The 17,184-nt window shown below is 37.4% G+C and overlaps 1 protein-coding gene across 3 annotated transcripts in view; it reads left to right on the plus strand.

Moving 5' to 3' along the window:
- Nucleotides 1–17,184, plus strand: part of LOC18444535 (PH, RCC1 and FYVE domains-containing protein 1) — a 47,827-nt gene that overhangs the window by 22,765 nt on the left and 7,878 nt on the right. For all 3 annotated transcript variants that reach the window (XM_006854706.3, XM_011628898.2, XM_088861583.1), the window contains one exon: nt 10,568–10,714. In XM_006854706.3, the coding sequence (XP_006854768.2) occupies nt 10,568–10,714 (147 nt within the window). The remainder of the gene's footprint in view (nt 1–10,567; nt 10,715–17,184) is intronic.

Raw genomic sequence — 17,184 nt, forward strand, 5'->3', positions numbered from 1 at the left:
AGCCCTTAACAAATTCAAAATCACTTTTTCCTTTTTTAGCATTATCAATCTAAAGATGATAACGCTATATAAAAATTTTGGGAATAAAAAAATCCTTCTAATGCCTATATCTAACCATCTCAATAAAATGGACGGCCTATATTAATTGGGCTAGAATGAAAACTTTCTAGAGCATTTTTTCAAAATTTTCTTTTTTGTGACTGTTCTTCAAAATGAAAAGAGTGTACATTTAAAATTCGCGTCAAACAAATGTCTCCAACATGGTCTTTGAAGATGGTTGCATTATACTACTATACAACCGTTGCATGAAATCATTCCCCCTAATTATTTTAGAAGTCCAAAATGAATGATGAAGATCTATTGCCTAGTTAAAATATATATATTCTAACAAACTAAATCTTCCTATAAAGTTTTTCTTTTACTGTCTCTCATCAAAATATGAGTCTTATTGGGCATCACTCTGATGTTGGTTGTGTGGCCCTTGTGGGCTGCACATCCCACTCCTTGTGGTCCCCACACATGTTGAGCCGGGCTCCCCCCCCCCCCCTCGTCCAACCCAAAAAAAAAAAAAGAAAGACCACAAAAGAAAATAAAGAAAAGAAGAGGAAAACCCACCCACCCACTCACATGGGTCCCACTCCACGAACATGCCTTTAGAGAAGAAATTTTGAATTGCCTTTTTTAGGGTTTTTTTAATGAACAAAATAATTTTTTTCTTGAGAATATTTTAAAATATTAGGAGCACAAGTTGTCGTCATTATCATCATCATCATGATCATCCGAGTCTTATCCTAACTATTTAGGGTTGGCAACACGAATCCTATTCCTCCATTATGCTCTATCAAGGACCATACCCTCAGTAAGACTATATGTCACCATATCCTTTCTCACTACTTCCATCTATATCCTTTTGGACCTTTCCCTTGCCCTTTTAGAGCCTTCCACTTGAACCAAACGGCAATGGATTAGATCTATGTTACGCATGGCAAGCCCACCAAAGTCTACTTTTCCTCATGGCCTATTAAAGCCATGTTACCCCAAATGTATTCGTTTCGAATTCTATCCCTTCTTATCTTGCTACGCATCCATCTCAACATCCTTATCTCAGTTGCACTCATCCTACAAATATGTTGTTCCTTGGCCGCCCAACATTATTCCCCATAAAGCATGCTTGGTCTTATAGTTGTATAGAATTTCTCCTTTAGTTTCATTGATACATATGGGGATCACATAAAACTCTAGATCACATTTCCACTTCGCTCAACCCAGCTCTAATTCTATGCACATCGTCCTCAATCTCGCTATTTTCCTGAATTATCAACTCAATGTATTCAAAATGATTTCTTTTTGGTATTTTTTGGCCATCAATCTTAACTACTTCCTCATTTCTACTCCTATTAGCACTAAGCTTGCATTCCATATATTCTGTCTTAGTCCGTCTAATTTTAAAACCTTTAGATTCTAGAGCATCCTTCCAAAGTTCTAATTTTGCGTTGACACTACTTCTAGTCTCATCAATCAAAACTATATCATCTGTGAACTGCGTTCACCACCATATCTCATCTTGTAGGTGCCTATTTAACTCGTCTATAACTAAAACAAAGAGGTATGAGCTCAACGCTGACCCTTATATAGGCCTACTGTCACTAAAAACTCACTCGTCTCTGCACTAGTTGTCCTCATAGTTAGAGCTCCCTCATGCACACTTCTCACCATGTCCTTATAGTTTCTCAGGAGCATAAGTAAAGTTGGAAAATAATATTTTTTACATTCCAAAAATTCCAAATTACATTCAAATCAAAATTAGAAGTGGATTGGTACCAATAGCTTCTAGAGCATACCTCCAAAATTGTATCATTTGTGAACTACATGTACTGCGGTACCGCATCTTCTAGGTTCCTAGTTACCTCATCTTCTGGTAACCATCAAAGATTGACTCACCTTAAATCCATCAATAATGCTGAGGTTAAGAGGCACTCAGTATCCTTGCCTGGCATCAGGTATCACTGTTAGATTGATCTGAAACCTCATTGTGTGCATGCTTTCACCTGCTATGGTTTTCAAATCATCAATCTGAACTAACTTTCCACAAGCATGAGAGAGTTCACAAAAATGTCTATCCTTGCATGTAGTTGAACTCCGTTTGATTCTGATCCGGGCTCTTAATGGTTTAGTGAAAGAGCTGTGCTCCATCTGAAAAGGATATACTTGAGGCTTCCTGTGCTGAACCAGAATGAAGAGTATATCCATATTCTCCAAAAATCTTAGAGATATCAGGGGCCAAAGTCCTCCAAACCCTAGAGGCCCACATCTCCAGACCTGAGGGATTTTTGGTTCCATTTTCCAGGCAGAATCTACCTATCAAGATTGCTTGGAGGTGGTCTTTCCTTTCACGAATAATCTCCTTGCCTATTTGGATTTTGTTGGATTCACCAGCAACTATTGTTTTGCAATACGTGGGCATTTTGATTTTTGCTCTCCTAACCGGTATCTATTGTATCCACCAATGTATGGCAATGTTATTTTGCTATAAAGGAGGTCGACCAGCCAGGAGTATCCAGGAAGTAGCCTCTATGATGACTATTCTGCAGTAGGGCCTCTCTTCCTCCCTCTACTGTGTTCAGAAAATTATTGACTGTTAGACATCAAAAGCTACACTCCTTCCCTGATGCATTACTTTTATTTTGAGGGACACCTTTCGTATGCCGACTCGCTTTTCCAACTTTTTAGCTTCGAAGGGATTTGTATCAAGCGGGATACAGAAGAATAATATTCTTCTTCATAACGTTCACTCTGCTTTTTCCTTTAATATTTCTGATAATCCCTGAGTTCTGCTGTTTCCAGACAATGCTGAGACGATTAAAGTGGTCATGGTATTTTCCATAGTTTGTACCCGCAGCAATAACGATTACACTTCTGTACAACAGTTTTTTTTCTGTTTGTATAATGCAGGATGATAGTTTTGTTGTTGAACCAGAAGGATCCTTACTTTTAATCTACTATCTCTGCCATATTTACGGGGTGATTTTCCAGACTTTCTTTGTGTTGAATCTTTCTAGTGTTTACAGTATTGAACCATCTTCTCACTTTGTGTTACAGTGGTAATTAGCAGATATATGATTATTTCTTAGATCATTCACATATATGATTGTGCGCCATTTTTTTGTGCATATGTGATATTTGATTTGTGTGACCCCAAATTGAAATTCAAGAAACCTGAGCAAACACACAAAAAATAAAAAACTTCAATTTTATTAAAGTTCAAAGTACTTACATCTTGGGGGGTTCGTTGCACTCCTGGATGAGTGTAGCTGGTCTTCTTAGGCCACTGGTTTATATGTTTATCGGGGATTCCCTCACTTGTGTTGGAATGTTAGATTGGTGACTCGGAAGGAGGATTCATACATTGTTCACTCCTGTGGGGATTATAGCCCTGCCTTGCGCGTTATGGGTGAGAAGAGGGTGCGCGTCAATGCCAAATACGATGGACCTTCCAATACCAGTGTTTTAAAATGCGGCCGCATCAGGCGCCATGCACCACCCAGCGCATCGCACTGTCCCGCATATGCGGTTTGGAGAGATGCGCCCGCATCAGAGCCGCATCCCACATCGACCACTTCAGGCCGCATAATCTGTCCGCCATTTTTTTCAAAACTGTACCCCTCGAGCAGGGGCAATAAGGTCATTTTGACCTTTGAAAATAGGGGGAAGGGTTTGAGAGAGTATTAAACCACTTAAACAAAATTTTTCTGCCACATCCATGGCTTTTACTGGATCGATTGAATCAAAAAAATTTTGGGTGGAAATTTTATTTGTTGAAGTTCTTCAATTTGTAATACAAGATACTACAAACTAAATGTCCATAAAGATAAAAAGTTACGAATCAAAGAACTTTTCCCAGTACTTTTCAAATAAAATTTGTAACTTTAAAGAGTTTCATGGACTAATACAATAAAGTTACAAATTAATGAGTTTATAAAATTTATCGATCTTCATAAATGCTCTGATATCGTAAAGTTACAACATGTTTATAAATTTATAAAATTTATAAAACTTTACAAATCGAGTTGAAGAACTTCATGGACTTCATAGACTCTTTTCAAGATTAAAGAGTTTATAAAATTTGTAACTTTAAAGTTTTTGGTTGCAGATTTGTGCTAATGGTTGTTGATTGTTGAGTGTTTTATGAAGCTAATTTCAAGTTTCTAGTTTCTATCAAGGGATAGTGGATACAAAATCTCCGACAACTAATACTTTTGTAGTTAATGAATAATCTTAATACCTACTATCACATATATCACCTTCATAATTTTTTTTATGCATTGACCTTTTTTATAATTTTTTTATATTTATGAACCGCATCGCCACGATGCACCCGCATCGCCACGATGCACCCGCATCGAGCTGCATTGGCCTCGCCAACGCTTTTGGCCGTATCCCGCATTTTAAACACTGTGATCTACTACAAATGGGTTTTGAGCCTAACTTCTAACTGTTTTTGCTAAGAATTTGGGGTTGACTTGGGTGTTTGGGAATTGTGGGAATTTTTTTGAGGACTTTTTGGTCTTTGGATATAATTTTGGAATTTTTTGTATTTGGCTAGGGGTAATTTTGGAACCTTGGCTTCTTTGTTATAGTAGGGTTAGGGTTGGAGAGAGATTGGGTTCCTAAGTGGTTTTTCTCTCTAAACCATCCAACCCCTTACAAGTAAAGAGCTCATGGGTTTGTATAGAAGGATTGAGAACATGGGTGGAAAATCAATGATACAACTTGAAGGTGGATGATCTAAAAATGGCTTAGGGTAGCCCCAAAAATGACCATTTTGAGAGGTCAAAACTTCAGAAATATCATGAATATGCCCTTGGGGAGTTTCTCTCTCTTGTCTGCGTTCAATTGCCACTTGTTTGATCTATTTTTCTACCATTTTGCTCGAATTTGTGGCAAGGTCTTGTGGAGCAAATAGCTATGACCATTTTGTGATAAATTTAGATTAAAAAACTCCAAAGATTGAGGGAGTTATGACTAATTTCATGGATTTGGCATCAAAGTTAGTGAACTTTCATGGCTCTCTGTGATTTCTTTATGTTTCTTTTTAAATAGGTTATCATTTGCTGATCAGCCGCCAAAAATTTGTGAGCAATTATGTATTGGGTAAAAAACTCCAAGATCTAATGGAGTTGTGGTCCAATTATCGGGGCCCTTTTCCATTTTCAACAGTCATCATTTTACTGGCAATTTATCTCTACGATCCAGCCACGAATGTGTCTTTGAACCCACAACAATTTATATTGGTGCGAAGGGGATCGAGTAAGGATCATCCCTGCAAAATTTGCGCTCAATATACTTCACTAATTGATATGGGTCGGAGAATGGATTGAGTTCATGGGGACTGCCATACATGAACCCACATCTGGTCACTCACCTTTTCCTTCGTTCTACCCATAATCTGTGTTAAGAACCCCATCGATACGTGCACACACACACACGCGCCCAATATTCCTTGGTTCGAACAATTTAAGGCTTGGATTTAGGGAAGGCAACTAGGACAAGAAGTATAATAATGAGGAAGAGGTGGAAGCGGGAGCGGGGGGAATGTTGGAAGCCCACTAGTGCAGATTCAATTCCCATTGAATTGAGGAGCTTTAGCTACTTGACTGTGTTGGATAGGAAGCATATTGGTTTTTGTATGGTTTATCAAGTAGACCCTAGCTCCCTTCTGTCACATTTCCCAATCAATCCGGGGCTAGGGTAAAAGTACTGCAGAGTTAGGGATAGTAGCAGGGAGTATGTGTGTGTGTGTGTGTGTGTGTGTGTGCGTGCACGCGCGAGCATATTCGTGTGTGTGTGCGTGTGCGTTTGCGTGTGCGTGTGGATAAAGTTACCAAAATGTGGCACCTATAATGAATAGTAATATAGGTGGAATTCTAGCCGTCAGATCTTCATCGGGTGGTTCGAAATACATGTCACTATCTGAATTTTAATTTTTTTTTAGAGAAATTGGATTGTGATGAAATTTTGGGCGTGTACCAAACAAAAAGGGCGCACAATAAAAAATTATAAAACAAATATTTTCAAAATATAAAATGACCAAAGTATTCTTGAAAAGTTTTTATATGGTGCATGCTGGTGTCAAGTATATATGCCTGCCTAAAATTTCATTACGATCTGATTTCTAGAAAAAACATTAAAATTCAGACAGTGATATGTATTTTGAACCACACTATGAAGATTTGATGGTTGGGATATATATATATATATATATATATATATATATATATATATATAGAAAGCTTGCATGTTGCTAGAAAATTATTCCTCAATGCTAGTCCGTGGTCACATTATGCACTTTTTTGCCAAAGTTTTGTGGTCCTTTGGGTAGTCCTCTAAACAATTTTTTAAAATTAGACTTCCCAACCCCAACATTGGATTGACCCCAAATTTGAAACTTATGCTTTCAAGTGCTATGCTTTCTGTCATAAAAATTTCAGTCCGTTTAGTGAGATATTTCTTAGGGCTCTTTTATAAATTTGGGTTGTTTAGGTGGTGATGTACTTTGAAAATTTAATCCAAAAGGCTGTGTCTAAGTCATCCGACATCCGAATGAGTTCGAATTTGGGATTAAGCCTGTGTCTAAGTCATCCGACATCCGAATGAGTTCGAATTTGGGATTAAGCCTTTGAACAATATGCCTTTCTTTTGAAAATTTTTTGGACCATTCGGCCCTAGGTTTCTTGGGCATCTTTTTAAATTGAGGGCCCAATTTGGGCATCCACTTTGTACTTTCAACTTTCTAGGGTCATAACTTGGTCATGTAGTATTGGATTGGCCTAATTATTGCCGAGTAGCTTCGGGGTACTTTAGATTAAAGTTTAGAACCGTTGGATTGAAGTTTTGATCGTGTTTCACCACAGTTAGAATGTCCTATTTTTCTGGGTCGTCTGATTGCCAGTTTGAGCATGCAACGAGCTCAAATTTTATTCGTTTTAGGCTGGAGGCTTCCTTTCATTGTCTCAAAGGGGTATGCAAATTTTGGCCTGATCTGAGATTGCTTTCACCGTCTGTACCCAATTCTCGTGATTCTATGATATCTCAGTTGTTGTTGTGCTGAGTGTTTATTTAGCTGATTGACCATATGGCTTGCACATGGGAGGTCGCCATTTTGACTCATTATTTCATCTCCTCTATTTAGGACAACCGAAGGCCCTTCAAAAATGCAAAATCCAGGGTTTCACCTACCCAGGACCATAGTTTTGTACTGTGCTCCACAACCGCAGCAACTACCCTTGGGTGTTTTTATTTCACTTGAAAATAGCCCCACAAAATTCTTGTGCTTCTGGGGATGAGTTTGTTACATGCATGTTGATATCAAATCAATACAAAGACCCTGCCCAGGCTGTTGGTTGTGCCTTCATGGAATGGAATGAACAACATAAAGGGTATCACTGATTTGGGCCTTGGACTCGACCGATAATTATATCTTGTAAATCATATTAATGAAGATGCTTTTTCAAAGCAGGTTATCACCTTTTGACTCCAGACCTTCAAGTGATACCACCTTTGGATGACAATTAGGATTCTCGGCTTACAGAGATGAATGGTATTAACTCCATGAAAAACATGTTATTGCATGGGAATGCCAAAGGAAGTGTGTATATGTGTGATTGTGCCCTTGTGTTGTAGCAGTAGCAGTATTTTAAAAATCACCAATCTGGTTTGGAATCGGGTGGGCACTTGTGTTGTATCTAATGGGATTGGGAATAGGCTTGATCCACCCGGAAAACCCTTTTTTTTTTTTTTAATTTGCAATCATATGCTGTTTTTTGTTGTGTTCTTCCTCATTTTGAAGCCATTTGTAGTGTAGTTTGTCGCAAATTCTTCATGTTGAACCCTCTGCAAGATTTGCAATAGTATTTCTTTGGATCAAAACCTTTAATCAGATAAAGATTAAAATTTGGCTGGACTATAAAACCCAAAATGATAAATTTTTTATTTCTCCCTCGTTTGTTTTAACCAAATTCGAATCAAACTTGTCACAAATTCTTCCTCTTTAATATATCTATAATGGTCATAGATATTTGGACGATATAAACACATCATTCATTTGAACTTTTTGATCTCTAGAGGAAATAGGATTTGAGGCTTTGATATATTTTTATTTAAAAATCCTTTTTGATTCAAATTTCAAAAACAAATTTGGATTGATGGGAATCATGTTCAATCAATTTGTGTTTTGATTTGAAATTTTGGATCATTCAAATATGTTTACAAATCATTTTTGGCCTTTTTTTTCGTTTTTTTATTCATTTGATTAAACCAGATTTAATCATTTTCAACCAACTGTTACGTGTTTTAAATTATCATTATCATCATAGCCTTTTCTCAATTAATTGGGATCGGCTACACTAATTGTGGTCCATCATTTTCCTCTATTAAGGGCCATACCTTCAGTGAGGCCATAAGTCCCCATATCTTTTCAACCATGTCTTTTTGGGCCTCCCCTTGCTCTTTTTGAGCCTTTCACTTGAACTAACTCGTACCTCCTAACAAGTGTTGTATAGGGTCTGTGCCACACATGGCTAGCCCACCTAAGTTTACTCTCTCTCATCTTATCACCTATTGGTGCCACACCTAAATTTTCTCGAATGGATTCATTTCAAATTCTATCCCTTCTTGGCTTGATACTCATCCATCTCAATATCCTCATCTCCGCTACACTCATTCTATGGGTATGTTATTTTTTGACACCTAATATTCCACCCCATAGAGTAAAGTTGTTTTCACAGCTGTCCTATAGAACTTGTCCTTCTGCTTCATTGGTATGCGACGATCACATAAAATTCCTGTTGCATATCTTCACTTCACCCACCCAAGTCTAATTTTGTGTGCGATATCTTCTTCAATTTCTCCATTTTCCTAGATTAACGACCCAAAATATGGAAAATGTAGTCTTTTTGATATTTTTTAGTCATCAATCTTAACTACTTCCACGTCTATACTCTTATTATTACTAAACTTGCTTTTCATATACTATACCTTATTTTGGCTAATTTTAAAACCTTTAGATTCTTGAGCAACCCTCCAAAGTTCTAACTTTGTGTTGAAGCCGTTTGGGTCTCATCGATCAAAACTATATCATCTGCGAACAATATGCACCACGGTACCTCATCCTGTAGATGCCTAGTTAAGTCGTCCATAACTAAGACATAGAGGTATGGGCTCAATGCTAACCCCTGATATAGACCTATTGTCACTGAAAACTCACTCATCTCTCCACTAATTGTTTGTACAATAGTTAGTGCTATAAACTTATTGTCACTGAAAACTCACTCATCTCTCCACTAATTGTTTGTACAGTAGTTAGTGCTATAAACTTATTGTCACTGAAAACTCACTCATCTCTCCACTAATTGTTTGTACAGTAGTGAGCACTCCATCGTACGTATCTCTCACCAAGTCGATGAAATGTCTAAGTTGTAGAACAGCCTCGGTTGTTGACCTCCCTGGCATAAAACCAAATTGGTTTTTAGATACACTCGTTTCATGCCTTAGTCGTTGTTCAATCACTCTCTCCTAGAGTTTCATAGTATGGCTCATAAGCTCGATCCCTCGATAGTTCACACAATTATGTATGTCTCATTTATTCTTGTAAATAGGTACCACAATATTTTCCTCCATTCGTCTGGCATTTTCTTTTGTTCTCAATCACTCTTTCCGTGTTTTAAATCATTTAAAAAATTATTTGAAATTGTTTACACCATATTTAACGGATATAAAATCATTTAAACCATTGTTTGAAAAACCTCCCGATCTAACCGGTAATTGCCCGGTTAGATCGGAACCGGCCCCTTGCCTAGTCTGGTTTCAGGCAGTTTTGGTGATCGGCTGGTATTTTAAAAATAAAAATTCAAAACAATGTCTATAAAGTCCCAAAAATAAGGAATTTGATTTGTAATACAGTTTTTAATATTTTTTTACAGTATGGTAAGTATTAAAAAAAAATGGTTATTAATACTCACTTTTAAAATCCATTTTTTCATTAATTTTGAACTCCAATTGAATGTGTTTTGTTTTAATCATTCTTTATATGCTTTTCACATTTTAGTAGAAATTTTTTTGCATCTTTTTTATATTTTTCAACAATTGTTTGGCTGCCCGGGACCTGCCCGGTTAGAACGGTTGAATCGGCCAGTTTACCTGTTAGGCCAGTTAAACTGCTCCTGGACCAATGTCCGGTTAACCGTTCCGGTTCGATTTTGCGAACACTGTTTCAAACCAACAAGATTTCAAATTATCTTTGCTTCATTTTCTGTTTTTATGATTGTTCCTTTTTTTATTTTCCATTCTCTCTCTTTTTTTTTTAATTAATTTGCAATACAATAATCCTTTTTTAAAATCCTATGGAGTATCGTGGTATTATGATTTTTTCCTTTTTTTATTTTTTTAACTTTTCGATTCTCTCTTTTTTTTTTATTAATTTGCAATACAATAATCCTTTTTTAAAGTCCTATGGAGTATTGTGGAAAAACCTTTGATAGTATACACATGTGATCGATGATTTTTTTGGCAGGTGGAAAATCTCACTCGCAAATCCCAGCTTATGGAAGTTGAATTGGAGAGGACAAGGAAACAATTGAAGGAAGCTATGGAAATTGCTGGGGAAGAAACAGCTAGATGTAAAGCGGCAAAGGAAGTAATCAAGTCACTTACTGCACAGGTGGGTGCATTTATTTTTATTAGACATGCTTAAAAATTGAATATTGATTGATTGCTTTTTTAGGACATTAGATGTGTGGTGCATGAAAGTACTTTTGAATCATCCCCTAATTTCTGCTTGCAGAAGAGAAATTTCAGTTCTTGCTGAAATTGCGTTTCTGACGCACGACCTGTAGTTGAAAAAAAGGTTGGGGTAGTGCGCACCCTAGGTTAATGACTTAAAATTATTGCCAAGGAAGTGTTGTCTTTTAATATGCACTATAGATTAAAAGATTAGAGAGAAATAGGTTATGGAGAACAAGGATGAAGGAATGGGTTCATTACTGGAGATTAAGGAGTGAAAAATCTTAAATGGAAATCAAAGGTGGTTAGAAAAGGGATAGCATGCGAGAGAGGAGAGAAAAAATACCATAGAGAAAGGAAGATAAGTAATATCATCTGAGAAGAAATATGATGGAAAAGAAAGAAAGAGGAGATACAAAAACTGCTGCTTGTATTAATAAGTGTGAGGATCACATAAAACAATGGTTTATATACCTTTGTCTTATTATATGTAAGCTGATTTTACGTATGTACTTACTAAATCTCATCCAAATCTAACTTGGATTTATAAAATTGATAAATGAAGATTTCAAAGTGATCTAGGGGAGGAAAGGAACGAGAAGAAAACAGCAATGATGGAGGATAAAAGAGCATATGCAAGCAAGATAAAGATAGAGCAGAGAAAGATGAAAAAAGGGAGTTTATTTTATTTACCCTAATTTTGGAAGAAGTGGCTGAACCAGTTACAAGAAAGGAATGGTGCTAAGAACAAACTTATTTATAGCAATAATTGGAAGTTGTAGCTTTCTCAGAGATGGGAGGGCAGAGCTGCATGGTTCTTTATAGTCATGATCAGAAATGGTATTGGGCTTACCTTGGTCCAGTAGAGCACAAGTGAATCTGGCTGTGGACCAAAAGAAGTAGGACCACTCTTGGATTATTGGAAAGTTATTGAGTATTGACTCACAGAGGTGGGCTTTGCAGGCTTACCACAAGGATTAGGTTTCACTGCTTAACCTAATACTTCTCATTCTGATTAAAATTAAGGGAAACAGATATTTGAAACTTGAGAGAATCCTTATACGGATTCAGAAAAGAAGGTTTAACTTTTTAAGGGTAAGGTGTAGTTATAAAAGCAGAACAAGGTGTAGATTGTATTGCAGTGCACCCTAGCTGAAGTCTTGACTTATGAGTAGACGACTGTTGTATTGCTGTGTTCCCCATCCAAGTACATCATCTGGCTAGATATCCTAGGAATTGCTCATCCAGAAGCACAAAAGCAGATATAGGAGCACGAGCTACTCAAGTGGAAATTCTTGCAATTTGACAGAATAATGAGATTCAACCAAAAATCTTCAAATCAATTGCTGCAAGGTTGATTTTGTCAAGTGTAAAAGAAAGGCAGATGGCAGTTTGAAGAGCTGTAAACCACTGCATATTGCACTGTAAATGGTAATTAATGTCATAACCAGTTATAACATGACATTTCAGCCTTGGGCTGGTGTCACATGTCGACACCTTAGCATGTGTGGAAACCTCCAGAAATGGGGGGTGATGAAAACGTGTATATAGCTCAAGCCTGGATTGAACTTGGGCCCCTTGTCTAAAAGTCAACTGCTCTACCAATCCACCAACACCGCTTATTTGTGTCATGAATATGGAAATTTTATTTTATGGACTTAAATATGTTATATTATTTTGAAATATAAGTGCATGGATATATTGACTTTCTAGCTGAAGTGTTGGACACCTTTGCCATTCGTCGGACACCGGCAATTTATGTTGGTTGCATGAATCATATATTTTTTTTTGAGAGAAGTGCGCTATAATTGCATTACTTTGCAGTAAAATGTTACAAAAAGATAGTGATGGAAAAGGTCACACTATATAAGCCCGAAAGGGTCCAAAAATTCTACAAAACAAGAACTGAGTTCTGGAGGGCACGGGAGAAGAGAGAAGATTGGCACAGAAGCCTAGGTGTCCGAAGGGGTGTTGATGAAGGCCCCTTCTTTAACCAATTGATCAGCGGCTGCGTTGGCTTCCCTATGGCGTGGCGCCAAGAAATACTGTAGGCACTAGTTAAATGTAGAATCTCTTTAAAAAGGTTGTCGAGGCGCCGACGCCATGATGAGCGATTTGATGCCCAGCAGATGATGTTCTTGGCATCACCTTCCGACATGAAGTTGTGACTCCAAGTGTGATCATCTTGCGAAGGCCCTCCAAAAGGGCAAGGGCCTCAGCTAGAGTGGGGTCAGTGATTCCAATAGGCTGCGAATATGGCATAAAAAGTGCAATCTGTTGTAGCTGCTGTGAGAAATGCATTTTTTAATAGTTATCTTGATGGAGAGATGTTCATGAGGCCTCTTAAATGTCTGAGAAAGTATAAAACCACAGTAAATTGAAGAAAGGCCTTCATGGGCTAAAAACTGCTAACATAGGCTTCCTGAGCATGATGTGGGAAGATTGATGTCTCCTCTTTGTGGGTTATCAATATCTGTTGTAAACTCATCTTTTAATTTTCAAAGCAATTGAGATTTAATAGGTACTACATGTGACAAACTTGATCTTCTCAGTACTATATCTCTGTCAATTTTCAGAACAAGTTTGATGGATAGCATCTCTATATTTTTGTTCCAGCAATTTCCCGCAATGATTGGATCTAATGGAACTATTTAATTAGCATGCTATTCAAAGTTTCAGACCTCATACAAAGCACCTGGTGATAGTGAGGCATTGGTCAATACTATTTATGTCATCATCATCATCCGAGCCTTATCCCAACTATTTGGAGTTGGCTACACAAATCCTGTTCCGCCATTCTTCTCTATCAATAGTCAATATGGTCAAATACTATTGATATATTAAACTCTAGTTGCTTGTTTTAACAACTTGACAGACTTGCAGCCTGGAATCAATTTTGCAGTAGGCATTTCTGGAAAGAGAAGTTCTAGTAAGCAATGTAGAAAACCCAAGGAGACATTGGACCTGTGTAGTGAAAAATCAATATTAGGATCACTTTATGTAGAAGCCTACAAGGTCACACTTGATCTAGCTTGCCCATTGCATGTGCGGATCTCACTTACCACTCACTGCGCATGTGATGCCATGGGCTTTTTGATATAATCAAAATTTTGTCCATTCCATGCTATCTTTTTGTAAAAAAATTGGTTGCTTCACTATAGATAATTAAAACTAAAACCGACTGTGAAAAAATAAAATTTAAAATTCTTTTTTTTTGGGGGGATAAAGTCTCTCTTTCTATTACTGGTAAAGAAATCTACATCTTACATGTTGCTGGATCTGTATGTCTGGGTTGCCCACACAGTCATGAAGCAAAAATACCAAACATATATACTATGGTGAGAAACCAAAAAAAAAAGAACATACAAAAATTTAAGACTGTTTTGTGTTCACTACAGAATGGGTTTGAATCACACCTTCCTAAGCTAGGGCATTTGCAGTGGCATTTGTCTCATGCCAAGTATGCTTATATGAGATTTGAAGGTTGCTGGAAATAGGAAAATTTGGTCGAACAGCTGTTCCATATGCCAAGGCCATGGGCTCTGCCTCGTGGGCGATATGATAACGTTAATGGAAGGCCCTACTACTTCGAGGGAGGGTCCTCTATTGCTGTCATACATTTTGAGGCTCTCCAAAAGAGCTACTGCCTCTGCCTTTATAGAGTTTGACGTAACCGTGGTGTTGATTTTTCTCCTTCTATCTAATCTCCTTTCCTTGCTTTAAAAAATTATGCTCAAGCCATATCAACCAGGTGCGGCCATGATGGAAAAACTCTGTAGGAAGAGACCAGTCGAAGGGAATGGGGACAAGAAGTATGCTGAGAATGGTTGTTTGGCACTTGTTTGCCGTACTCCTAGCCATTTGAAAATTTCCCACAGAAAGGCCTGCAGCTGGATGACCAGACAATGCACGAATCAGTGGTCCATGACTTGTACGCTTTGACTGGTTCGCTATTCATGGAAATCCATTCATGTATATGGAGTACACAGTGAAGATACTGGAGGAGGTAGGGGCCCAAATGATCTTATCTCTTCCCTCTTACAACATCTCCTGATTATTGAGAAGGTCACTAGTGCAGTCAAGATTGGGATTTTTGAATCCCAAGGATTTCTTTGAAAGCATGGAACGACACTAATGGCCCCGAGAATCTCATTGGATTGCTCAATAGAGGCATTTCAATCTATATCAAGTGGAGCAAATGAGGGAATAGACTTTCAAGAGGGTCATCTCCAGCCCATAATCCTTCTATAGTCATATTTGCGCACCTGTTTATGACGACTGGTTCTATTAGAGAAGTTTTATAGACAATGGATATACCCCTCCAAGCACTGGGCACATGATTGACTATAGGGGGTCTCTAGAAAGCAGCCTGACCGAGCCATGCCATACTTATCCCAAATGACACACTGCCAATTCCCAATCTGTGTTGCATATCTCCACCACCACTTACTGAGTTGTGCCAGGTTGCACTCTTCTAAAGTCCTAATACCTTGCTGACCATCCCTCTTAGGTTTGACAGGCCAAGTTCGACTTTGCCAATTGAGATTTCTTTGACTCCTCTAATCCGAACCATAAAAATCTCTCACTAGATGCACGAACCTGTAAGGAATGGGCATGGCATCCGGAAGAGGGACATGTGGAAGATTAAGATTTTAGAGAGAGTGGCCTTGATGAACAGTAATCTGCCTCTAAGAAATTAGAATCTTGTTTGATAGTTTCCTAGGCAGACATCCTTATCCCGAGTTTTACCCCCACTCCATCCCATTTTGATTTTCTTTGTCTGCCTGAAAGGAGTGGCTACGTGGAATTCAAGGTAGTAAATTCAAATTTTTTTTTTTTCTTTTATTCAATATACTTGAATTCCACTTACATGGGCTATTAAACACTGCTGTAAATCAAAATTAGAACCTTAAACACAACCTATGATCTATAGTTTTATTACTAAAGCAAATGAAAACCATCCACGAGCAATAGCTAATCTTCCACCATAGTTGAGTACTAAATATGTTTCTAGAAATTAACAGAAAAATGTAAAACATAACTGAAAATTAATTAAATCAACTGGGAAGACTTACTAGATGTTGCCTGGAGTTACCCTCATAGGTTTTGATAGATTCCACACTTGATTTCTTGACCAATGACTTCCCTTTTGATCTTATTGGAATTTAGAGATGGGGAGTTTCCATAGGCAATATCTCCTACCCTGGGGTTTTAGATAGCATGGAAACCTAACTAGGGTTTTGATGCGAGGGAGATGGAGGGAAGAAATACTTAAAATAAAAATAATAATAAAGGGTGGGAGAATATACACTCTCTTAGGGTCTGTAAGGGAATCCACCCTAAAGACCTTTTCACAAGATCAACTTTTTACTGAATCACGAAATTCTTAGTTTATAATGAGGGACTTCCTTCCCTTAAATGCAAAATAAAAGAAATAAAAAATAAAAAACCCATAAAATTCTCTCTCTCTCTAAAACTCACGTAAATATGTTCTCTATCTCCCTCCTACGTTATCTTTATCTCCTTATTTCCTCTCTCACGTGGATCTCTATATGAGCCTCCATAAAATTTCTTTCTACCTTTTAAATCCATATAAGCAATATTAGAAAATTCGGCTGCCTAACCACCTAGGTGAAAAAAATTTCAAAACGCGTAGGCGCAGTCTGAGCTGGTGCATTAGGCGTTTTGCTTCTGGGTGTCTGGCTAGGCGGTTTGGGCGGCCCCTAGGTGCCATTGTCTGGGCACCCACCTAGGCGGCGCCCCGTGACAACTTGCAGGTGGCGGAAAAACCCTCGAGTGAGGGTAAAATACATAAATTTTCCCCCTTAAAAGAGGGAAAAAGGGTTTTAGGGGGTATTCTGAACTCCCTATAGAAAATCTGTGGCCTTTAGGGAGAAAAACCCCTCAGAAACGACTATTTTGTGATTTATCAAAAGATCGATAAATTTTTTATTTTTTCAATTTTTTCCCAAAACGAAGGCAATAGTTTTTTGGTGGATTTGGAGCTTCTAATAGTTGATTTTGGGAACTTTTGGCGAACCAATAAATGAGGTTTGCACCGACATCGATTTGATTTTGATATTTTTAATGTATTAACATATATTTGAAAGAGGGTTTTGATTTTATTTTGCTACAACATATTATGTTATGAATCATGTGTTTTTTCTTTTACGATATATTTACATGTTTGTAGTTAAAAGATTTGATTTGTTTGGTGATTTATTGATTTTTTTCTCACTTGGACGATGAAATTGAGAATATATCATATTCTTTTATGAATAATTGATTCCTTTTTTGTACAATGTGTCTTATTTTGATAGTCTATTTTTATTTTTCTTTTAGTTTATTTAATAAATAATTGATTATGTGACATTTGGGATTTCAATCATTTTAATGTCTCACAACTTA

The sequence above is a fragment of the Amborella trichopoda genome, chromosome 1, assembly GCF_054954075.1.
Source record: "Amborella trichopoda isolate Santa Cruz 75 chromosome 1, AtrichopodaSantaCruz75HAP2 v2.0, whole genome shotgun sequence".
Taxonomy (NCBI): Eukaryota; Viridiplantae; Streptophyta; class Magnoliopsida; order Amborellales; family Amborellaceae; genus Amborella; species Amborella trichopoda.